This window comes from Gossypium hirsutum, chromosome D03, assembly GCF_007990345.1.
Source record: "Gossypium hirsutum isolate 1008001.06 chromosome D03, Gossypium_hirsutum_v2.1, whole genome shotgun sequence".
Taxonomy (NCBI): domain Eukaryota; kingdom Viridiplantae; phylum Streptophyta; class Magnoliopsida; order Malvales; family Malvaceae; genus Gossypium; species Gossypium hirsutum.
Genome location: NC_053439.1, coordinates 981,631 through 1,006,494, shown reverse-complemented (window position 1 = coordinate 1,006,494; position 24,864 = coordinate 981,631). Strand labels below are relative to the sequence as shown.

The following is a 24,864-nucleotide window of genomic DNA, read 5'->3' as shown; positions in this document are numbered from 1 at the left end:
GATATTAAAATTTTTTATTATTTTCTTCTTAAATGAATTAAAAACTAGAATTTTTTATTTCAAATATACCCCTCCTTTTTTCAAGTTGAATTTGATTTTAGTCTTTTGACCATTAAAAAAGGAAAGTCTATGCTTATAGATTTCAGTTGAGGCATTTATATTTATTATTTTAAAAAAAGACTTAATATATTATAATACCAAATAATAAAAAAAAGTCCAGTGTTAATATTTATATATATTATATGTTATCGGATAAAGAATCAAAGGAAGAATAATTTTTTTTAATAATTTACACAGAAGAATAAATTTAAAAAATAAAATTTTAAATTAATGGATTAGGAATCTGTATAAATTCTCTTATTGTAATAAATAATAGTCATTAGACACCAACTATTTATTTAATCCACTTTTAATTTAACAAAATAAAAAAATGGGTAAACTACAAAAGTGGTCACTTTTGTTTGCCTCAGATTACATTTTAGTCACTTATGTTTGAAATGTTACGTTTTAGTCAATTACGTTATCGATTTGTTACAGAGTGGTCACTCTACCGTTAAACTCTGTTACCTCCTTAACGATAGTCCTACGTGTCGGTCCAAATGGGCTTTAAATGTCAACTTGGATGTCTAGTTTCTAGGATGAAAATATGTTTTTAATTAAATAAATTTAATTTGGACTGCCACATAAAACATCCAAGTTGGCATTTAAAACCCATTTGGACTGCCACGTAGGATCGTCGTTAGGGAGGTAACGGAGCTTAACGGTAGAGTGACCACTTCATAATAAAACAATAACGTAAGTGACTAAAATATAATATATATATGTATATAGAATGTGCTGATTAGCTTGTTTATTAAAAACATCATTTTGATTGAGTATTAGCTCAATTGGTATGTGCATTGTTGTCAATACAGGAGGATGTGGGTTCGAGTGCGGTAAAGCACATTATCCTCCTATTTACGAGTAGGGGAAGAATTATAGATAGTTGTAGGCATTCTGTCAAAAAAGAGTAGATATAATCAGAACCTATAATAATATTGTTAAAAAATCCTAAATCAAACTAAAATAAAAAAAATTCAGAAAGAAAATTACATTTTATCAAATAAATATTATATTAAAAATTAGGGAAGACTACATAGATGTTGTTTATGCTATGTGTGTTTGATATTAGAGCTAAAGTTAGAATTTTTTTGGGATTTGAAATTAAGTTATATATTTTTTATAGGAGTAAAAATGTAAATTCACCATTATATTAATATATAATTTTATAATCTTAAAAACATTCGAATCAAATATTAACTTATGAATTTATAGACTTTAGAAAGTCTAAAGAGAAAATTTTCCATTTCAGGTTTCCAAGGCGTAGCTTTTTCGAAACATGTATTTTTAATCTCGAGACCAAAATAGGATCGTTTAAAAATACAGGGACCATTTATAAAATTTGACCTAAAATTTTATACAAATATACGAATATCTCGCACCTTAAGCCGTTCAAGAGAGACTGCAAGTAGAAATGTCAGCGTCTCTTTGGTCAACATCACGAGTTAGCTACCCTCCCATCACCGTTGGATTCAATCAAGTGACCCACGATGAAGATCAGCGGCAGTAAATCAATCACAGACACCACCAGAGGGCGTGTGGGACAACACGCGTGACTGTTACAAAACGTTTGAAAACTTTGATCTTTCTCGAAAAATCATGGGTAAATTACGCCCAAGTCACTAAATTATTAGTAAACTTGTATTTTGGTTACTTAACTTAAAAAAATTATAAATGATCACGGAATTATTCGAAAGTTTTTATTTAAGTCACTGAGCTGTTAAGTCTTTTTCTTTTCAGCTAGCAAGCTCTAAGCGATGATTCAAAGATCAGTATGGTGGATCAGTATCTATTGACGAGTAGAAGAACATACCTTATATTCAAGTATTTGACGGCCTGTGTTAAAATCGAAAAAGAAAGTTGTTTCATGAAAAAAACCAAACTCTAGAAAAGAAGGGAAAGGAGAAGGTCATACAACAATAATTTTAACAGCTCAGTAACTTAATGAAAACTTTGAATAGTTTAGTGATCATTTTCTAACATTTTAAAATTAGGTGACCAAAACATAAACTTGCTAATAGTTCAGTGATCTTGGGTGCAATTTAACCTAAAAATTATGAGTGGAGATAGCCAGTTGACGGGTCTTTATATATATATTTTATTTCTCCCCCAAAAAATAATCAAAATTAAGAAACTCTTTTTCTTTTAAATATCATTATCGTCTTCTTTGCAAAGGCTTTTTCATTGTCCAAAAGAAAAAAAAAGCAGCTTTATTTACAGCTTTTGATTTGATTTTTTTTTGTTGGGTTTTTGGTTTTCTTGTTTGCCTTATCTTTGAAGAGCTCTAAACAGCTAAATATTTCACTATTTTTTGTTGGGTTATTGAAAAAAAATATTTAAAAGCTGTTTTTTTGTAAGCAAGAAGATTATGCAATCGATTTGTTCATCTTTAAAGCTTTACTTGAACTATTGTTTTCTTTTCACTTTAGTCATCTATGGTAGAGCTGCAAGAATTTTGCTTTTTTTGGCTTGAAATTCTCTTCTTTGTAATTTTTTTCGTTTAAATTTGGTTGTGTTTATTTTTTATTTTTTGCTTAAAAATAGAGTCTTCGATTCAACTGGTTCAAGTTCTCTGCTCATTTGGGGTTGTTCTATATCTTCACAAGAAAGGTAATTCCCTAATTTGTTTCACAAATCCCATAATTTTTTTATCATGATTTAAGTTCAAAATTAGTATCTTTCAAGAAAAATATTGCATCTTCATGCTTCAAATTTGTTATGTTTGTCATTTCTTTTATATCTATCTTCATTGACTGAAAGTTTAGTAAAAAGTCTATGAGCTAAAGATGTATAATTAATGCAAAAATCATAGAGTTGGACTTAGAAATGTCACCATATGAATCAATATAGTAAAAGGGTTTTAATCATTTATATGGTGGGGTACAGAGGCCTGGTTGATATATATATTCATACATATATCGTATCTTTCTTCATTGACTGAAGTTTAGCACAAAGTCTATGAGCTAAAGATGCATAGTTAATGCAAATCTTTGGGCTACACTTAAAAATGTCACCATTAGAATCATATAGAAAAAAAGGGTTTTCAATTTTCATCATTTATAGCTTGTTTGCAGTTTTTGATCTGTTTAATTACTTGACTTGTGTTCTTTGTTTATATATAGTCAGGGATATATATATTGAATGGGGACTGATGCTATTGAAGCAGGGGAGACTCCATTTGACTCCTATCCTAGTTCCTTTAAGGTACTATTTTCGAGTTCGTTTCACTTTTTTTCTGTTCTAACTTGGAATCTACTGTATAGTTTGATCGTTACCGGGAATAATTACATGCATTTGTTTGTGTTTTTTTTTTTTGCTTATATGTTAAGGATCATATCATCATACCATGTTTGTTTTAAGGTGTTTGATCTTCGTCTAATATGGTATGCTTTGATTGTAGGTGCACCACTTGATGTGCACAGAGCTTAGGAAGTTTGTTGATAGAATTTTAAAGATATTTCCGGAGATTGAAGCTGCTCGACCTAGATGTTCCTTGGGAATAAAGGCACTATGCTCATTGAACAATGCACTTGAGAGAGCAAAGTTGCTCCTTCAGTACTGCAACGAATCGAGTAAACTGTATCTGGTGTGTATTTTTGTGGTTATTGCCTTACTGATTATGAAGGAGGAGTTTATTGCTATTTCGGGTTTTTGTTAAAACAAGTATGAGTTTACAATCTGGCTATTGCATGACTGTTTCTTTTGTAACAATCTGATGGATGAAAGTACCATAGAGGCCATTATATTAGGAGTCAAATTGCATTTTGCCTCCTCTACTCAAAAAATGGGAAAATTAGTCCCTGCACATTAGATCAAAGAGCAAATTAGTCACTTCTTTTAAATTTTTTATCTATTTGTACTGTTAAAAATTGACATCCCTGACGGAATAACCAGACTTGTGCTGACGTTAAGAGACCAGTTTTTAATAGTAGAAATGGATGGAATTTTTAACAGAAGGATCAATTTGCTCCCTAATCTAACATATAGGGACTAATTTGCCTATTTTTTGAGTAGAGGGGCCTAAATACAATCTGACTCCTACTATAGGGGCCTCTGTGATACTTTTAACAATCTGATGATATCTTGTAGTCTTCCAAAGAGTTCAATTTTTCATTATTGGCCTCTTTTATAGAAATAGAACCTCCATGGAAATGTTTTGTTGGTGTTTGTGAGCTTAAATAGAAAATTTCCTTTCTCTTTATTTTATTGCTCATTTGATCTACCAAGTTATACCCTTTGGTTGATAGTTCTCCTTAATCACTTTCAGGCAATAACAACAGATGCTATAGTTTCGAGGTGTCAAAAATCAAAGAATTTTTTGGAACAAGGTTTATGCCAAATTCAGAGTATGGTTCCAGTTATGCTTGCTGTCGAGGTTTGTCAAATTACATGTCTTATTGTTCTTGTTTCCTATTGCCCCAAGCAAGTGGTCTGAAAATGATCGATCAAATCCCATTTGTTCTTTAATTAGCTTGTCGTTATTTATTGTTGGCAATCTTAGTTTAGTGATTGAGGATGGTCCAACATGGCCAATATAACGTTTGGATAACTTGTAAACTCGGACAGGGTTCATATTTTCTTGCTTTTTGTTCCCTTGAAAGTTTACGAATTCATGAAAAGCAACCGTGACTTTTGCATAAAACTAGCTCCAATAGGGCCTGGAGCCACCTTACTGCCAAATCAATTATACTTTTGTTTTGGTGAATGTACTTGAGAGGTCCTTCTATTATAGAGACCTGATCAAATTAGTTCCCCTACAATTAAATAAATCAATTTAGTCTTTGTACTATTAAAAAGAATCAAATAAGGCTAAATTGAAATAGAGTTAACGTTTATTGTTTAACAAAGTTAATATTTTTAAAGTTTTTATAGTTCTGTAAATGAAATCTTTTGTTTGAAATTGAACTGCAATTGAAAAAAAAATTTCAAGACAGTTTTTATATGGTAAATGTTAACTTTGTTACAATTTGGACTTTTTTGATTCTTTTTTATAGTATAGGGACTAAATTGATCCAGTCCCTATAATACGAGGACCACCTAGGCACTTTAACCCTTTTGTTTTAGATACCGTTTTTTCCATATGTCAAGTTCTTTGATTAAGCTGATAATGGAATGTCAATGCAGATCTCTCAAATTGTTGATGATCTTCGAGCTGCGTGTTTCGTCCCTGATAAATTCGAAGAAGAGGCTGGAAAGGTTGTTAGAGAATTGCTTCATCAGGGAGCGACAACGTCGGATTCAATGGAACTTGCTGAAATGAGTGCTCTTCAAAAGGCAGCATCTCGACTTCATATTACGTCTTCAAAAGCCATCTTGATAGAGAAAAGATCCATTAAGAAGTTGATGGAAAAGGTCGCAGATACTGACATACAAAAGAAGAAAATCTTGAAGTATCTTTTGTATCTGTTAAGGAAGTATGGTCATTTGATTATCGGGGAGCAAACAGACAAAACGGTTGATCGTAATGAAGGAGCTTTTACGGTTAATAACCCCAGTAACGTACCCGATGTGACATCTCACAAGGAGTATAAGCAGCACGATGTTGAAGCTGATAAGTTAAGCGGATTAATACCACCTGAGGAATTTAAATGCCCTATATCTTTAAGATTGATGTATGATCCTGTTGTTATTGCTTCGGGACAAACATACGAAAGGTTTTGGATCCAAAAGTGGTTCGATGATGGTAATGATACATGTCCAAAATCCGAAACGAAACTGGCTCATTTGTCATTGACACCAAATACTGTCATGAAGGATCTGATATCAAAATGGTGTGCGAAGTATGGAATCACTATTCAAGACCCGAGCTTGCAGTCAGATGTGCTTCAGCTGTTGGAAAATTCTTCCACTTCCGTAGCTAGTTTTGGTAGTTCTATATATGATATGCGCTTCCCGGTTGACATCAGCAATGTATCACTTGGATCTTTAGATACTAGCTATACTTCTGATGGATCACGCAACAAGATTGGAGATGGGTTAAGTTTGAAACCGGAGCGGGGCAGTGATGATCTTCGCCAATATCAGAATCCTCGCAATGCAAGTAAAATGAATTTGGAGTCTCTATGTAGGCTTCCCGAGCTTGATTGGGAATCACAATACGAAATGGTTGAAGATATGAGAAACCATTTGAAACGTGACGAATTAGCTTGTATGTCCTTGTCATCCAAGAATTTCATCGAACCGTTGATTGAATTTTGAGCTCTGCTCTTGATATGCACAATATTAGAGCACAAAGAGCCGGATTTGAGTTGTTGTTGACTTATGTGAGCCAACACAGGTAATGAATTCATGCATGTGCTGCATCTGTACCATGATTTACCTTTATTTTTGACATTTTCATTCCTTGAGCCTCATGCAGGAGCGGGATAAGGTACTTAAATGAAGATGCATATAGCCTGCTATCATCATCTCTCGACTCAGAAGTGACTAAAGAGGTTCTTGACATTATTGAAGTACTGTCCGGCAATAGCGGTTGTTGGTCTAAGATTGCTGCATCTGGTGCTCTTGTTTCCATTTTAAATATTCTCAACTCTAAGATCACAGCATTCCAGGAACGAGTCATTAAAATTTTGCACAATCTGTCCTCGAGCCACGATATTTGTTCCAATTTAGCATCTTTTGAATGCATCCCAAAGTTTGTCCCGTTCCTAGAAGATGCTTCTCTCGCAAGGCACTGCATAGTAGTGCTGAGAAACTTGTGCAACAACCAAGAAGCCCGGGCTTCTATTACTCAAACTCCAGGATGTATTACTTCTATTGCTATGTTAATCGAGACCGGCACTCACGAGGACCAAGAGCATGCGCTGGCTATTCTTCTCGCATTGTGCTCGCAACGCGTTGAATATTGTCAGTTAGTAATGGATGAATGCAATATATTCCCTGCCCTTTTCGATGTATCTGTCAACGGGAGTGATAAAGGAAAGGCAAGCGCAATGGAATTGCTACGGTTACTTAGAGATACGAACCGTGATGATGATGAACAAGAACATCTTCAGTATGACAATGTCATTTCCGAAGATGCCAACAACTATCCCAAAGACAAAAAGTCTCATAAGTCATTGTTCGGAGTCAAACTATCTATGTTCTCGAGATCCAGTGCACAAAAGAAGAAGAAATGAAATTCGGATTTTCTCATGCTCGGGTTAACAAACATCCTCCCTGGTAAGATTCTTTCCCCTTTTTGGGACACACTTTGCTTACCAGACTTGAGGAACCGATATCATCATATTGTAACTAAATGTAGTTAGTCGGTAAATGATTTTGTCCGGCTCGAACAGTACTAATTACCACGATCTAGTTTCTTAGGTTTGATTTATGATTATTTGTATGATATATCTTATGTCATATCCTGATTGTATAATTCTTATGAATGTACAGTTTTCCAGCAAGTGGTTGAATTTTTGTTTGTATCTACAAATCTAGGTATCTGTTTACCTTCTTAGGCATGCATGCATACATACATACACATGAAATGATATATATATAATTTTTGTAGTTAAAATGGAGTTCATGTGGAAAAATTACCATGGAGGTCCCTATATTGAAAGTTAGATTGTATTTTGTCATTTTTTACTTAAAATGGACAAACAAGTCTATGTACGTTAGATCAAAGAGTAACTTGATTTTATTAAAAGTTCCATCCATTTTTATTGTTAAGTATTGACGCAATTAATGGAGCAACTAGACAATAACACTTTGCGTGTCATGTGTAACTCATATTAACATGGAAGGATTAATTCAAGTAAAATAAATGAAATTTTAACATAAGAAATAGAGAATTTTCTAATAAACGGTGAAATTGATGAATTTTTTTATGTGGAGGAATTAATTCAAGTAATCAAATAGTAATATGTGATCATAAATAATAGAAATTACTAGGATTTTTAATAGGATTAATTTGCTTTTTTATCTAATGTACCGAAACTAATTTATGTTTTTTAAGTAAAAGGATAAAATGCAATTCGACTCTTAATATAGTGCTACCATAATAGTTTTACCAAGTTCACTCTTATATATAGATGATATTATGTATATTTACAGTTGTGTTAAACATGGTTGCATTAAATGAATTGGCATATATCTATAGATATATACATGGATGTTGGTAGGTTACTTCAATGAATTGGCATTGATGACAATAGCCCCAGTGGTGGGGTTAGTGAGGATTGAGGAGCCTTAATGTTGATAGCTAGGTATCTAAATTTTGGTGGCATGCATACCCCATATAAAGTTAATGAAGGACCTTCAATACACACATTAATTATTCAAGCTATTTGCACTCTTGATCCTTGGATGTTATTGCTAAATCTTATATAGTCCCTAATTTTTCTTTGTCATTACTGGCAACTATAGCCAAAGATATTGGGTTCCTTTTTAATAATTTATAAACAGAGTCTGCATGTAGAAATTGAACTTGGTGTATATACGTATATAAATAACCTTATATGTTGATCAAAGAGCTTCAAGCTGTATAAAAAGAACACTCAGATAATACACAAGCATACATATATATTCATACGTGCTGGAGTAGCTCAGTCGGTTAGAGCGTATGGCTGTTAACCATAAGGTCGGAGGTTCGACCCCTCCCTCTAGCGTTTTAGTCTTTCTGAAACTTTTGGTTTAATTCTGGTTTTAGTCCTTTTGGTTTAATTCAGGCTTTAGTCCTTCTAAAATTTGACTTCTTTATATTAATTTGTCATAACTAGGTGATCTAGAATCTTTTTGTTTATTTATGGTTTTGGTTCTATTTAATAATTTTCTTGTTTAATTATGGTTTTAGTGCTTTTGGGTTTTTTTTCAACTTAGCCCCTGAACTTTTCTTTATCCACATTAGTCTCAAGACTTGACAATTTGTTTCTATTTGGTCCCTGAACTTGGATTATATTAAGGTGTGATGACATGTTATTTGCTCAAAGTGCCATATCATCGCTTGAGATTTAATATTTTTATATAAAATCTAAAAAAAATACAAAAAAAATTAGGTGATGAGATAACACAATCTTAGAGTGTTATATCATCACACAATGAAATCCAAATTTAGGGATAAAATTGAAAAGCAATTATCAAATTTCAAGACTAATGTAAATAAAAAAGTTTAGGATCTAAACGTTGCTTTATCTCTTTTTAAAATAAATTTACTTTTATTTTAAAATAAAGTTTAGGATTTAAACACCATGTTTTCCAACATTTCAACTAAAATTTAATTATTTTTTGGGTAAACTACATTAATAGTCACCCAACTATGTTTTTGTTTTTGATTTTGGTCACCCAACTATGAAATGTTACAAAACGGTCATGCAACTATATTAGTCAATTTTGTCTTTTTTGGTCATCCAAATATTTTTTATTTTTGGGTGTTTTCAATTTCAGGTTAGCCAGATGGTAACAAAAAAAATGAATAGTTAGGTGATAATTTTATAACTTTTCATAATTGGGTGATCAAAAATGAAAAAACTGTAGTTGGGTGACTAATAATGCAATTTACCTTTTATTTTTATATTATATATATTTATATATATATATCAAGGTACTTAAATTTCAAATGTGTTCTTATTATAAAAATTTGCATGTTGCATGAAAATAAAAAAATAATTCATGGGGGAAAATTACAACATAAACCCCTCCTCAATCTTATATAAAATTTAATGGTGTTCTACAAATTATATTTCATAATAAGTCCTTCCAATTTACTTATATTCAATAATTCAACCTACAATTTTTGCTACATTTTAAATAAGTCCTCCAACATGTTTTTATATTTAATTTTTCTTTCTGTTATGTCACTTCTTTATAATCATTTAGGTAAAATATACCATTTTGAAAAAAAAATTGTAGTTTTTAAATTTTATTAATAACAATTAATTTTAATGTTTAATTAAAATAACTTTTTAATAACAATAATTTAATTAGACACCAATCCTGTTTTCCTAACTTTTAAATGGCTGTTTATATTTTAAGAGGGCTTTTAGCATTAACGGGGATATTTTTTTGAAAAGAAAATAAAATTAGGGGTTTTCAATTTCAAAAATGGCTACGGAATCTTCAGAATCGGAAGAAGAAGGGAAGATCACAGGAGGAAACCAACACCTAATCGTTGAAGATGACCTGAGAGAAATGGGCAAAAAAGCAGCTTGGAGTGTCAGCTCTTGTAAAACTGGCAATGGCGTCTCTTCTCTCCGTGACGACAATCTCGAAACCTATTGGCAGTTAAAAACACGTAAATCTGTTCCCAATTTTGACCCAACTTTACTTTCGATTCTCACTTGTTTTCATTTTTTTAATTGGTTTTTCAGATCAGATGGTGCCCAGCCTCATCTAGTTAACATTCAGTTCCAGAAGAAAGTTAAGTTGCAGGTAATGGAGAATTTTGCTTTTGTTTGAATCAAAGGTTTTTTTATTAACTCTTGATGATGGGTTTTTGAAGCTAGTTGTACTTTATGTGGATTTCAAGCTTGATGAGAGCTACACACCAAGTAAGATCTCTATTCGAGCTGGTGATGGCTTTCATAACTTGAAGGTATATAATGTACTATCTTCTTTGTTGTTGCTGTTGTTGTTGTGTCTTTTTTTTTTCTTTTTTCATTTCGAATAGTGGTTGTAAGATCTTTACGATGTTGTTTAATTTGTATGTGAATGTTTCTCTATAGGAGATTAAAACTGTGGAACTTGTCAAGCCTACTGGTTGGGTTTATCTTTCATTATCTGGAAATGATCCTCGGTGAGTGAGAAAAAAGCTTGCTTCAGTGCAACTTTTTTTGAATGATTTGAATCGATCTTGTTTCTCTTGTTGGCTGCTATGCTGTTAATCTTGTTTAAGATACTCATTCATTGCTTTTTTCAAAAATCTTTGGAAATTCTTCTTTGGTACCATGTGGAGTGCCATTGAAGACATAGTATGGATCAAAAGTCAAAACAAACGGAGATGTTTCACTATTTTGTATCCTTGTTTGTTTAAGTAACAATGTTAATAGTTAGTTCTATATTGCTATTCTGCTGTTAGTTAATATAAACAGTTTGCAAATTGAGCACAAAGATGCATATACTACATAATTATCAAGAAAATTGCACTTAGCAAGCAGAGATTTATTTTGTGTACTGATTGATTAATGAAAATGTCTTGCAGTGAAACTTTTGTCAGTACGTTTATGTTGCAAATTGTGGTTTTGTCAAATCACCTTAACGGGAGAGATACTCATGTTCGCCAAATCAAAGTTTATGGACCTCGACCGTATGTACCATACATCATAAACATCTTTTTTGTGCATAAGTTTTTGGAGGTAAAAGTACCGTAGAGGCCCCTATACTAGGACTTAGATTGCATTTTGCCCCCTTTACTCAAAAAATAGGCAAATTACTCCTTGTATGTTATATCAAAAAGTAAATTATTTACTCCTTTCAGTTAAAAATTTCATCCATTTCTATTGTTAAAAACTAGCATAGCTAACATACAGGGACCAATCTTGAACAGTAAAAATGGATGAAATTTTTAACAGAAGGGCCAGTTTGCTTTTTGATCTAATGTATAAGGACTAATTTGCCCATTTTTTGAGTAGAAGGGGCAATCTGACTCCTAGTACAAAGGCCTTCATAGTACTTTTACCATTTTGGATCACCAATGTTTTTATTTATACTTGTTTTGATGTTTAAATGCTCCATTGCAGGAATCCTATTCCACACCAACCATTCCAGTTTACGTCAAGGGAATTCATTACATACTCCACTGTGAGGTAATAGATGTGACGTAATAGCTAGCTTGGGGTAGAAATGAACATGGCATATGAAATGTAGAATATTGTCTCTGATTGAAGAGAACCGAGCTCGTTAGAACTATGAGGAGTCTGTAAATCTCTCAATGTTGGTAGGAACAAAAAGACAATGATATTGTCAGTATTCACTCCCTTGTGCTTGTGCTGTTCAGATGGTACTAGCTTTGATAGTATCCCATTTCGGGTTCTTTTCTGATCATTTTCCTCTGTCTTTAGACATTGTGACATTCTATTATTCAAGAAAAGTCCATATATGTTTTGATTTGTCACTCTGCACACCAATTTCCTTTTTCCTTGTGTTCCCATGTCATATATTGTATTTAATCCAAAGTTTTATCATCATTTGAAATATTGAAGTTGGGAATGCATATTCCAACTTGAGATTCAAATCATCTGGTATACTTTGGAATATTATGTATTGCTCTCATATATGTTGAAAGGTCCCTTGATTCCAGGCATTGCTTTAGTAGGGCAGCTGATTGTATTGTAGGCCTTGGTTCATTTTCGGTTCAGATGAGTTTCGGCTGGGATGATACTAAAGTAAGGAAGCTCCCAAGTGTGTACAAATAGAGTTTGTCCCCCAAAACAAATCAAGTGGATATAAGAATTTGTTGTTAGCTTAGATTTGATTCTAAGATGATAAAATAACATACAAGGCTAGTTTGGGATCTCTAACCAATAGTGATCATTGACAAGCCACTTCGGTGTCGAAGCTGCTTAGGCAGATTGCAAAGGCTTGGAAAGCAGATAGAGGGTATCCATAATTCATGGTGAAGATATCCTTTCCGATTTTCCCAAACTGTAAGACTACCTTCTCTTGCTCTTCAGGTGATATGTTATGAGATGGATCAAGGGCTGCAACAAGCTGGAAATTCTTAACAGAAGCCATGGTCACACTCCCTCTGAAGTTAAGGCACCAGCACTGTAACTGTTCATAGGAGCCTTGTTTTTAAGGGTTAACGGCTCTCCTGAGCCAAGAGAGAATACCAGTGTGGCCGGGAGCCTTGGGGAGATGATGTCTATCATCAATTCATCGAAGGATTGCATAAATGCTGATGGTGTCAGAGCAGTGCCTCCTTCCTGAATAGCTGAGACAGGAATTGAGTACAAAAAACGATGCATTCTCCTTGGTCCTTGTGCTCAAAGTACGTTGAGCTCATAGGTAATGGCACCTATGCTGTAGTTGCATGCCGGTAATCTTGGAGAAACCTGCTTGAAATTGAATCTAAGATTTGATCGGGAGGTTGATGGGATTATCGAGTGACAAGGCGATTGACTGTCGAATATGGTGAACTTGGTACCCAAAAATTTAGACCTGAAAAGAAATCTCAATGTGTTCATCATGGACAAGAAGAGAGATCAAAGAAACTTACAGCAAGACTTGCCTTAGTTTACCGACATATGTGTTGCTCGCCCTCAAAAAGTCATCTGCAGCCAACGATATAATGAAGTCTGTGAACGTTGCTCTTCGGACCCTTCTTGCCGCCAACAGCAATTTATCGCTCTCCATTAGCTGTAAATCGAAGAAGCAACTCTCAAAAAGCAAGGAAGCTTCATAATAGTCAATATCTTCAATGAGGTTTCTAAGGTTTGAACACATTATTAGGCTAAAAAGATGTGAAACAACTACAAAGCTGAGTAACCCCAAAGAAAATGGCACACTATGTTTCACAACCTTACAATAACAAAGGGCAGACTATCGAGCAAAATATTTTAAGGTAAATTACTCTAATAGTCATCCAATTATTAGTTTTTTTTTTGTTATCGACAAATTATAAAATATTATTTAACTATTAGTAAAATTCTTTTAGTCACTTAATTATGAAAGATACAAAAATTTAATCTTCAAAGAATATTTTGGTATAGCATTTTTTTCAAGTGTATAGCAAAATTCCTGCTTCGCATCTTCATTTCATCTTTGAAATATTATAACTTTGATTCAAAAATCGACTTTATTCATGATTTAAACTGTTAATTATATTTATTTTTCATTTTAGAATTTAATTTTATTCCATTTTGGTAATTAAACTATTACTTGGTTATGATTTTTAGCCCAAACAATTGATGGTCTTAAAAAAATAGGTAGCATATTCAACAAATAAAACGTGTCATGTATATTGATGATGTGGCCATTGATTAAGCGTTGATCGGCCTATAAATATTAAATTGAAAAAATGGGTGTTGTTCAAAGACTAAATCGTAAATAAAACTTAAAAATTATTGGAAATTTTACAAATTTTAAAAAATCCTTATCCCCCCCAAAAAATTAACTAAAAATAGGACATTTTTATATTAAATATCAAATTTTAATATAGAAAGGGGATTAAAATCAAAATTAAACTTTTTTTTAATTGTTCAGCAAGATATGTGTGCGGAATTCCATTTCAAAGGCACCCTTTGGATTCATATGGACATGGAATTTTTCGAGATTTTTCATTATTGTGTAATCAATTGTAATTTGTAATTGCAACAAATAGAGTAAAAAACCTCGTAAATAATCTAAAAATGTCTGAAAATTGGAAAGATTTATAGAGGAAAAAAAATCAAAACTCCGGTGCATGGCTTGGACTTAGCCACAACTCCTCAAAGTTACAGCAACCACAGAAATGGCCGGCTTAGAACCTTAAACCTTTAAAAACCATGTCTTTAAATATCATCCTTTTGTATCTTTCAATGTCTCTCATTCGTGTTCTTAAAAACCCCATTTTTCCCCTTCTCAGCCATTAATTAAAGGCCTCTCCTTTGTTAGTTTCAGGGGGTTTTAGTTTTAGAAAACATGTCTTCATCTTCTTCATGTGGTGTCTCACCTTCAGTTAGGACTGAAATTTTAAACCCAATCTCTAGCAGGTTCTTTGCTCCTTCAAGAATCAATTTTCAACCAAGTAAGCTAATTTTGAGCTCAAAATCCTCTTCTTCTTTTTAAAAAAATTGGAAGTTTTGTTTATTTTATTGTTTAATCTGCCATTGTACTTGAAGGAAGCAAATGTGAGATGATAAACAGGAGGGGTTTTGCTTTGAAGGGGATTGTGGCATCTGGTGTCTCAGTTATGGGATCTTCTTTGACCAGTGAACCTGTTCAAGGTTAGTTTTTCATTTTAAAGATTATAATATGCCATCACTCCCTCTACTCTTTGTAAATTTAGATATCTTTATTTTCGGGAATTACTTTTCTAGATTTTAAAATTCAGATCATTATAGCATCATTTTTTTTAATTACTGATTATTTTTTATTTCAAAATGTTACACTTAACCAAAGAAAAACAACAGTGTTAACGATTATACTTGAATTTTGTAATCTGGAAACTAAAAGGATTAAATTTCTGAAAATAAAAGTATAGGTACTAAATTCCAAATTCTTGAAGAGTACAGGGACTTGTGGCATATTTTAACCTTTTCTAACCACTGGTTAAATTGTTCTTTGCTTTTTGAACTCTGTGTTTGTTTAATGGAATAAGGGTTCTTGCAGAAGTAGTAGTTTTTTGGCTGAGAAAATTGTGATGTCATAGATTAAGACCAGTTGGTCCATAACTAGGTTTTATTCACATAGGACATTCTATAGTTGAGATTGTTGTACCTAAGCTGCATTTTGGGAATAGAGAATTCTTTGGAGAGATTACTGTTCAAGCCGGACGATACAATATCTGGACATGGCGCGGGCGGAAAATAGATAGAGCAGTCTTTAGTTAAGAAATTGTGTGTTCTGTCTTAGATTAAGGCCAATTGGATCATAACTCAGTTTTATTCACATGGGAAAGTCTAGAATTGAGATTGTTGTACTTAAGCTGCATGTTGGGAATATAGAATTCTGGGAAGAGATTGCCATTCAAGCCGGACGGATACAATATCTGGACATGGCACGGTCGGAAAATACATAGGGCAATCTTTAGCTGAGAAATTGTGTTCTATCTTAGTTTAAGACCAACCTATTGTTGGACCGTAACTAGGTTTTGTTTCACATAGGGCTGTCTAGAGTTGAGATTGTACCTAAGCTGCATTTTGGAAATATAGAATTCCTTTTATGAACAAAGAATTTTTCTATATTCTTGGGATTTCCTTTGGCTTAAATTTGGTTTTTTGCCGGACGGATACAATTTCCAGACACGGTGCGGTTGGAAAATACATAGGGCAGTCTTTAGCTGAGAAATTATGTGTTTTGTCTTAGATTAAGACCAAACTATTGTTGGATCATAACTAGGTTTTGTTCACATAGGGCATTCTAAAGTTGAGATTGTTGTACCTAAGCTACATTTCGGGAATATACATTTCCTTTCAAAAACAAAGAATTTCGATCTATTTTCATGATTTTCTTTTGCTGAATTTTGGGGTTTTTTTGTTTGTTTGTTTGTTTAGGAGTGGAGAGATTACCGTTCAAGCCAGATGGATACAATTTTTGGACATGGCGTGGTCGGAAAATACATTACGTAGTACAAGGAGAAGGATTCCCTATTGTTCTTATTCATGGATTTGGTGCTTCAGCTTTCCATTGGAGGTTTGCTATCTAATGCTCATACAAATCCGAGTAGTTGAAAAGGGTTTGAGTAGCTACTGACCCGAACTACTTCCGGATCAATTTTCAGTTGTTTGAATTGTAAATAGTGTACCTTTCGATTTTATATTTAATCACAGTTTCTGGTGAAAGTGGAACAATGAGAATTAGAGGCTCGAAACGGTGTTGTGATCTCGGGTTCTACATCATATGTGCCTTAAATGATCATTATATTTTTCTAACTTTTTTAGGTACAACATACCTGAATTGGCTAAAAACTACAAAGTTTATGCCATAGACTTGCTAGGATTTGGGTGGAGCGAGAAAGCGATTATTGAGTACGATGCAATGATATGGAGAGATCAAGTTGTCGATTTTTTGAAGGAGGTCGTAAAAGAGCCAACGGTTTTAGTCGGAAACAGGTAGCAATTGAGAACCAGTTAATAGTTATCTCTCATGACTTATAATCTTAACTGCACGGTTATTTTAAATGCTATCAGCATACGAGTCCGAATAACCACTGAACATGAAGCTTTGATGACAATTGATGCGGTAAAAGTACCATAGGGGCTCTTATAGTATGAGTCAAATTGCATCTTGTCCCATTTACTCAAAAAATGGATAAATTAGTCATTATACGTGAGATTAAAGAGCAAACTAATCCTTTCTGTTAAAAATTTCTATCCATTCTATTGTTAAAAACTGGCGTAGTTGACAAAATAACTTGATAGCCACGTGTACCTTATTCTGACATGCAAGGATCAGTTTTTAACCATAAAAATGAATGAATTTTTTAACAGAAAAACTAGTTTGCTCTTTAATCTAATGTACCAGGACTAATTTGCCTATCTTTTGAGTAAAAGGGACAAAATGCAATCCAGCTCCTAAAACAAGAGCCCCCATGGTACTTTTACCCAATTGATGTAGTTTCCAAGCGAAGAGCTTCAGCTTTACCGCCAAAATTCCGAAATTTGCATTAGTATAAAGCTTGCTGTGAGCTTTACTTTCGTTCTTCGTGATTCAATGAGTTTCTCGGCCGTAAAATTCGGTTTGGTCCCTCAAGCTGGTACCGATTGTTCATGTATCTTCGAATGATCACCAATGTATTAGATTACAATTTCTATAAGATCAAAAGTAACCTACTTGACTGCTGGTTTTGTTTCGCTGTATGATGAGGATATATTCATCCTCCGAGTCGGGTTTAAAGGTTTCTCATACTAGGCACCCATTGTTGCTTTATCTGCGAATTTAGATATATGCATCCCTTGTGACAGTCTTTTGTTCATTGTAAATTTCAGTCTTGGAGGGTTCACGGCTTTGGTTGCAGCGGTGGGGTTGCCTGAACAAGTGGTTGGCCTGGCATTGCTGAATTCCGCAGGACAGTTTGGAGACACGAAGGCTAAAACCACGGAATCTGAGGAAACATTCCTGCAGAAGTTTGTTTTAAAGCCATTGAAGGAAGTTTTCCAACGTGTAGTCCTTCAGGTTTTGTTCTGGCAAGCGAAGCAACCGACTCGGATCGAATCCGTCCTAAAAAATGCACGTTACTTGCAGCCTCAATTAATCAGGTTCTTCACTGATTATCGTACATTTTTAATATCGCATCGTTTTCGTAATGCAGGTATATATCAATACCTCCAATGTGGATGATTATCTCGTGGAATCCATTAAAATGCCTGCGGATGATCCCAACGCCGGAGAAGTGTACTATAGGTATCTACGTTGTTCCGACTCTTTTATTATTCTCAAAGTATTCAGTGTTTGAAGCCCATGTCCAAAGCATATTCAAACGGTAAAAGTACCATGGAGTTAAATTACATTTTATGCCCTTTAATAAAGAAAATAGACAAGTTAGTCCCTATATTTTAGATTGAAGAGCAAACTGATACTTTCTGTTAAAAGATTTATCAAATTCTACTGTTAAAAACTGGCATGACTGACGGAATAACTAGATAATTACATGTGGCATGCTAGCGTACATAGGTCAGTTTTTAGCCGTAGAAATAGATGAATTTTTAATAGGACTCTTTTGCTGTTTGATCTAATGTAAAATAATTAATTTACATATTTTCTTAGTAGAGAGGGCAAAATTCTCAAAGTAATCATGTTGGAACCCCATATCCGAAGCATATTCAAACGTGATTATAGGAATATAAAGCCCCCTAATAGGGGCGTAGACAGGGAGGCCGCCGCCGCCCAGAAATGGTATTAAAAGATTACAAGTTAATAGAATGATAATTTTACATTTTGACCCTCCAAAAATTTATGATTCATCTTGAGCTTCTTCCCTAACCCTTAATACATGAAAAAACTTGGAAAAATGAGCTGTTGCCACCGGTTCATATGCGTTTTATCCCACCTTCATTCGATTTCACTGTTTGTTCCCATTGGTTAACCACAGGTTAATGACACGGTTCATGCTGAATCAAACTGAGTACACCCTAGACAGTTTCTTGAGCAAGCTAACATGTCCGTTGCTGTTGCTGTGGGGTGACTTAGATCCTTGGGTCGGTCCGGCAAAGGCTAACCGGATCAAAGAATTCTACCCGAACACGACACTCGTAAACCTAAAGGCGGGACACTGTCCGCACGATGAAGTCCCAGAACTTGCTAATAAGGCTTTGGTGGATTGGTTATCAACTATAGCAAAAAAAGCTTCTTCTCTCCAAACAGTGTGAAAGATACCCAGTTTTATGACATTATATCTAATCACTCTTTGGTAATAGGATTTACTTGTAATATAATTGTAAATACATTGATTTAATTAAACCCATGAACCTCACCATATTAATCCATTTTTCATGTATATGCAAGACAGTTTATAATTGTTTATTACAAGTTCTTTTTTTTGGTAATACTAATAACAAATTGTTGCTTTGCAGTAAAAATACCATGGAATCCCATATTAGGAGTCAATTGCATTTTGTTCTCTTTACTAGAACAATGGGAAAATTAGTCCCTGTACAGTAGATCAAAGAGTAAATTGATCTTTCTGTTAAAAATTTCATCTATTTTTACTGTTAAAAATTGGTCATTATATGTCAGCACGAGATATGCATTGCACATCATGTGTAACTCTTTAATTATTCCATTAGCTACGTAAACTTTTAATAATAGGCATGGATGAAATTTTTAACAGAAATAATCAATTTACTCATTGATCAAATGCATATGGATTAATTTACCTATTTTTTAAGAAAAAGAAGCAAAATACAATTCAACTCTTACCACGAGAGCTTCCTTAGTAGTTTTATACATCTCGTTTGCTATGATTCATTAACAGTGTAGGAGATTAAGCATGAATAATACATCAAATATTTACTTTTATTAAAAGCACTTTTTAAAATTAAAATTTGATCGGAACATATTTAGTTTAGGAAATTGTCAAATAAAAAATTTGTAATTTATGCACTTTTTGTCCCATTAAATAGCAATATCTTTACATTTAAGATACTACATCATCTGACCCGAACTTAAAAACTTAATTTGAATATAAGATCGACTCAATTTTGATTTGATTATAGAAAGTTAATAATATTTATCTATTCAATTTGAATCCTAATTAATTAAAATCCAAAATGACCCAAATTTGAAATAACCGGAATAAATAATCTTAAATAATCCAAACAACTCAAATCTCAAACAAGAATAACTCGAAACCTAACCTTAAATAATCCAAACAAAAGCATTTAGGGTCAAATGGAATATATTTTATTTTTGGAAGGCCTTGTATGCAATCTAAATGACAATATTTCAAGTTGTCTTTAATGTTTTTTGCAACCTTGGGTAATTTTTTTACAGCTAAAAAACACAGACAAATACAACCAAAAGATGCTGACCTTGTTTTCTTAGTTCCAAAAACATTGTCGACTGATACTACAATATTTGTTTAAAGAGAAATCAAATTTTAACTCAATTCACTCTAATACACAATAATAACATTTTAAGGTAAACTATTTTTTATTGATAATCATTCAATTATGAAAAAGTTATAAAATAATCACTTAAGTATTAGTAAATTTTTTATTTAGTCATTCAACTATTCAAATTTTGTCTTTTTGGTCACCAATTAACCGGTGATGGCAGCTTTAGAAATCGGCATAATAACAACTTTAGCACTCAATCAATTTAACCTTGATACTAAAAAAATTTAACTCTCAACATTTACACATGATGTAATTTGATCTTTTTTACAATTTTGCTTTCCTTTGTAACTCTTTCACCTAAGAAGCTTAAAAAACAAATTTATCAGCTAAATTTGATTGAAAATGTACAAAGACATGGTAACACCCAATTCAACTTTTTTCATTTTTTTAAAATTAATCTTCAATGTTACAAAGAAAAGCAAAATTACAAAAAAAAAGAGCAAATTGCACACAGTAAATGTTGAGGATTAATTTTTTTTAAATCAAGACTAAATTAATGTAATTTATAAATATTGAGGATTAAATTGCTATTATGCCATTTCTGTAACTTCTCCTGTTGGGTGGACAAAAAATAACCTTACTAATAATTGGGTGACCATTATGTAACTTTTCATAATTGAGTGACCAAAAAATATTTACTAATAGTTGGGTGACTACTAGTGTAGTTTAACCTTTAATAGGCAATAAGAGCATCTATTAGTATAGAAAAGGTCGTTTATACGACACTGGCAGTGAAGAATGAGACAAGGAAGCTTAGAAATTACAGGAAACTAAAGAATAAGGAAGCTGTGAAATTAGTTAATAAAAATGTTATTTTTAAAACTGTCCATTTCAATGGCCATAGTCTTCAACGATGCATATGCTTTGTAATCACCGGATTCAACGAATTTAATGAGCATCTTAGCTCATGGTTCTTTGGATGATCTTTCAGACATTATTAAACATTGTCTTAAAACCGGTATGAGAAAGAGAAAAGTACCTGTTGGCTAAGAGTTTTGGTTTCAGGTTTCATAGAAATGGAGAGCTTGTCAAGGAGCAATAGCAAAGGTGGCCAGCCTCATGTGTTAGTTCCATTGAAGCAAAGGCGGAGTGGATACGAGCCGTCAGATACGGAGACTGAGTGGCAAGAAAGTCCCTGGCATGATCATAATAACCGAAACAACGGGACATCAGATCTTGTCGAAGCGGATAACATTAAGTCCAATTTTCCGAGAAACCTTAGTCCTTTGAAACTGAGCCGAAGACAGATTCTGAAGGTTGATTATGATAAAGGGTCTCCTCCTAGAACTAATCCACTTTTAAGGAGACATGGAAGCAGCAAGTCTCCTTACAAGACACGAAGGGATGATGGTCGGAACATAAGCCCCTTGCCGAAACCCGAGCATCGGCGGCATGTCTCTCCTTATAAACAGGGGAGAGTGGAGCATACATTGAATGATGGCACGGGAAATGGTGAGATTGCTGGCTTAAACATGAAGCAAAGTTGTAGATCTCCTACAAGAGATGAAATAAAAATGATCGGGCAGCTTATCAAGGGTGGTAGAGGGAGTGCAAAATCAAACTATCGTCGATCAGTGACTGCACCGCCGAGACAAAGAGGGGAGAGGACACCGTCACCAATCGGAAGGAACATGTTTCGTAAGCAAAGAGAAGCTTCCCTCGGGAAACAACAATCAGTAGGTGAAATCAATGAAATAGTTGCAAATGCAAAGATTCCTAAAAGTCCTACATATAATGATGCCATTCTCGAAAGCACAGAGTCCATTTCACCTGGTGATATCTTCTTTTCTCGTGATGCTGCAGCTTTGGCAATGCAGAAGAAAGGCTTGCCAAACAATGGTGGCTTCGGAAACCATGTTGTCCCCAAGCCACCATTGTTGCCCCGAAAAGACCCCACTTCCCATCAACGAATAATGGCCAACCGAAATATCGATCCAAAAGCTCGGTCAAACACCGGTTTATCAAGAACAACTATGACTCCAAGTTCAGCTACTAGCAGACGGAGTAGTTTAAACTCCAAGCTTAGTGATACTAGTGGGAGTAGTTTAAACTCGGAGAAGTTTGCAGCCAATAGACGAAAGAGGCAAGACGAAACCTGGTTTGGATGTGTAATGAGGAGAGGATCCTGCAGGACCTCAAAAAAATCACCCAAAAGAGAAACACAATCCTTCGATGAGGCCTCGTTCATTGGGAAGGCATTTGTTGTCGAAAAACTGAGGCAGTTTTGGGCCGATAAATACCAACCAGCTTCCTTGAACGGATTCACCTGTCACAAACAAGAAACTCAGCTTCTGAAGCAACTAGTAAGTGTAAGTCCTGCCCCTAAAAGTCTTTCATATGATGCAAGTTATTCGATATACGAAAACGTAATGTTTTACGCTAAACTTTTAGGCATCCCATGAGAATTGTCCTCATATATTGCTCAAAGGACCATCTGGTTCAGGGAAAAAAGCACTAACAATGGCTTCCCTGCGCGAAATGTATGGTGACGCTAGCTGGAATGTATCTCATGAATTAAGGCAATTCCAGGTTCAGGTAAAAATATAATATATATATACATACACATATATATAGCCTGAAGATGACAGTATCACCATTGATTCTAGAGTTTGACATCTTTATGATTTGAATATGTGGATAGGAAAAAAAGCCAAAGCAAGTTCATGTTTCAATTGCTTCAAGTGCTCATCATGTAGAGCTTAATGTAAACTTGGAAACAAATGCGAAATATGCATTAATGGGATTAGTTAAGGAAATAAGCACCAATTTTACCACTATCCCAGAAGTCAGCAATGATTATTTCAAGATAAACTTCAAAGGTTTAGCTTTTTTTTCTTTTTCCTTTTTTAGTTTCTTGTATGTAAAGCAATCGACTTGTAGCTAATGAGGTTTCTATGTATATTTTCAGTTTTAGTTCTTTATGATGTTGACAAGGCACCAGAGAATATTCATCACTTGATCAAATGGATCATGGACTGTCATTCGGATTCGTGTAAATTCATAATCTGCTGTGAAGATGACATAAGTATCCTAGAATCAGTAAAGAGTCGCTGCAAAGTTATAAAAGTAGATGCCCCGGCAACACATGAAGTAAGTATTCCTACAAGTTTTGCAGTATAATTCATATTATATCAACATACCTCGGTTTGCTTCCAATTTGTATTACGGGATGGACCCGCCTTGGCCTTTCCGAGCTCCTCGATATGAAGACTGAATATGCTTGTATTGCAATGGTATCATAATGATGAATCTTTTGGCTAAGTTCAGGCATGTGAAATGTTGGTGTATAGGGTTGATCAGATCATAACATTCCTTACAAAATGCTTTAAGATCTAATCGTGTCACTGCTACGACTGTCGATTCTGCAGGTCATGGAGATACTTATCCAAATTGCAAGGAAAGAAGACTTTGAACTACATATGAACTTTGCTGCAAAGATTGCTGCCAAATCAAAGCAAAACCTGAGGAAAGCAATCATGGCACTTGAAGCCTGCAAAGCACACAAGTAAGAACTTAAAGCAAATCTCCAATAAATTGATTTAAGATATAAAGGCTCCATATTTGTTCTTAGATGTGAATGTGATATACCCTGCAATTGCAGCTATCCTTTTGCTGATGACCAACCTATTCCACTCGGATGGGAAGAGGTCTTGACAGAACTTGCAACTGAAATCCTGGCCGATCCATCGCATAAAAGGCAAGTTCTTTTATCTTTTCTGTTCCGAAAACACCCTCTTGATTTCAAATAAAAACAACAATGACACTTTATATGTATGCATGATTTTTTCAGGTTACCTTTTGTAAGGCTTAAGCTTCAAAAGCTTCTTGGGGACTTTGTTCATCCTAAACTGGTCCTCCAGGTGATGAATTTGAAACCATTTAAAGAAAAATAAAAGAATCCCTTTCTCTGATAGTTTTTTAACATGCTGCAGAAGCTGGTAGAAGAGTTTCTTAAGAAAGTTGAAGTTGGTTTAAAAAGGGAACTTTATTACTGGCATGGTTACTATGTAAGTTCAGTTCCTGCAATTGTCTTCTTGTTTTGCAGACAGGCAAAAGTTTTAACTCAAGTTTGTTATTATAGGAAAAGAGACTCCCAACAGGAACAAGTGCTTTGTTGAAACTAGAAGGTAAACTCTGTCTGTTCTTATGATGCTTTAATTACGTCTTGTCTTAAAAGTTTGATAAGAATCTTAGGTTTATGCTCTCTCTTTTTTTCTTTTTCTTTTTTGCAGAGTTTGTGGCCAAGTTTATAGGCATATATAGGAAGAGTTCTGGTAATAGTCAGTTTGTGTAATATTAGGTTAACTATGCTTTGGTTCAAATCATTTTGCTGCAGTAAATAGTGAAATTTTCAGAATAGGAGCTTTTACTGCAAATATTGTGGTAGAAGTATTGTTATCACAATGGGTTTTAGGTTTTGGATAAGAACAATGGAGCTCAATTATCAAACAGAAGAAGCATATTGACTTGTATCAATGAATGAAATGCAGTTCTAATTTTGCATATTTGTTTCACGGACTTTGAACTCGAGTGCGAGCATACTTGTAAATGTCCAACTCACGTATATTCATTTTTTTCTAAGTTCGAG

At 33.9% G+C, this 24,864-nt stretch overlaps 3 protein-coding genes, 1 non-coding gene and 2 pseudogenes across 4 annotated transcripts; 5 read left to right on the top strand and 1 right to left on the bottom strand.

The window, feature by feature from the left end:
- Positions 1–2,213: 2,213 nt before the first annotated feature.
- On the top strand, positions 2,214–7,508 carry LOC121215270 (U-box domain-containing protein 5-like; annotated as a pseudogene).
- A 1,111-nt stretch (positions 7,509–8,619) lies between these two features.
- On the top strand, positions 8,620–8,693 carry TRNAN-GUU (transfer RNA asparagine (anticodon GUU)). The gene has a single exon. It is a non-coding gene; the product is annotated as a tRNA-Asn (tRNA).
- Positions 8,694–9,888: 1,195 nt separating this feature from the next.
- On the top strand, positions 9,889–12,133 carry LOC107909410 (anaphase-promoting complex subunit 10). Its single transcript, XM_016836911.2, has 6 exons — positions 9,889–10,304; positions 10,392–10,452; positions 10,523–10,615; positions 10,746–10,816; positions 11,222–11,326; positions 11,760–12,133. Exons 1-6 carry the CDS (start codon positions 10,126–10,128, stop codon positions 11,827–11,829), a joined length of 579 nt encoding a protein of 192 aa, XP_016692400.1. The 5' UTR covers positions 9,889–10,125; the 3' UTR covers positions 11,830–12,133.
- Positions 12,134–12,549: 416 nt separating this feature from the next.
- Positions 12,550–13,464, bottom strand: LOC107909409 (tubby-like F-box protein 5; annotated as a pseudogene).
- Positions 13,465–14,404: 940 nt separating this feature from the next.
- LOC107909411 (pheophytinase, chloroplastic) lies at positions 14,405–19,145 on the top strand. Its single transcript, XM_016836913.2, has 7 exons — positions 14,405–14,746; positions 14,841–14,945; positions 16,215–16,353; positions 16,602–16,772; positions 17,649–17,889; positions 17,972–18,063; positions 18,752–19,145. Exons 1-7 carry the CDS (start codon positions 14,641–14,643, stop codon positions 19,026–19,028), a joined length of 1,131 nt encoding a protein of 376 aa, XP_016692402.1. The 5' UTR covers positions 14,405–14,640; the 3' UTR covers positions 19,029–19,145.
- A 1,389-nt stretch (positions 19,146–20,534) lies between these two features.
- On the top strand, positions 20,535–24,570 carry LOC107907813 (uncharacterized). The gene is made up of 10 exons (XM_041089461.1): positions 20,535–22,579; positions 22,668–22,811; positions 22,918–23,061; positions 23,157–23,366; positions 23,645–23,781; positions 23,878–23,973; positions 24,067–24,136; positions 24,209–24,283; positions 24,358–24,403; positions 24,509–24,570. Exons 1-10 carry the CDS (start codon positions 21,293–21,295, stop codon positions 24,568–24,570), a joined length of 2,271 nt encoding a protein of 756 aa, XP_040945395.1. The 5' UTR covers positions 20,535–21,292.
- The last annotated feature ends 294 nt before the right edge of the window (positions 24,571–24,864 follow it).

Excerpts from the sequence above, each read along its gene's own strand:
- LOC107909410 (XM_016836911.2), top strand. The coding sequence starts at position 10,126 with ATGGCTACGGAATCTTCAGAATCGGAAGAAGAAGGGAAGATCACAGGA. Across the intron at positions 10,616-10,745 it reads ATGGCTTTCATAACTTGAAG|GAGATTAAAACTGTGGAACT; the intron begins GTATATAATGTA and ends GTTTCTCTATAG. Across the intron at positions 10,817-11,221 it reads TTATCTGGAAATGATCCTCG|TGAAACTTTTGTCAGTACGT; the intron begins GTGAGTGAGAAA and ends AATGTCTTGCAG.
- LOC107909411 (XM_016836913.2), top strand. The coding sequence starts at position 14,641 with ATGTCTTCATCTTCTTCATGTGGTGTCTCACCTTCAGTTAGGACTGAA. Across the intron at positions 14,946-16,214 it reads GACCAGTGAACCTGTTCAAG|GAGTGGAGAGATTACCGTTC; the intron begins GTTAGTTTTTCA and ends TTGTTTGTTTAG. Across the intron at positions 16,354-16,601 it reads GCTTCAGCTTTCCATTGGAG|GTACAACATACCTGAATTGG; the intron begins GTTTGCTATCTA and ends TAACTTTTTTAG.
- LOC107907813 (XM_041089461.1), top strand. The coding sequence starts at position 21,293 with ATGGAGAGCTTGTCAAGGAGCAATAGCAAAGGTGGCCAGCCTCATGTG. Across the intron at positions 22,812-22,917 it reads TAAGGCAATTCCAGGTTCAG|GAAAAAAAGCCAAAGCAAGT; the intron begins GTAAAAATATAA and ends ATATGTGGATAG. Across the intron at positions 24,404-24,508 it reads TGCTTTGTTGAAACTAGAAG|AGTTTGTGGCCAAGTTTATA; the intron begins GTAAACTCTGTC and ends TCTTTTTTGCAG.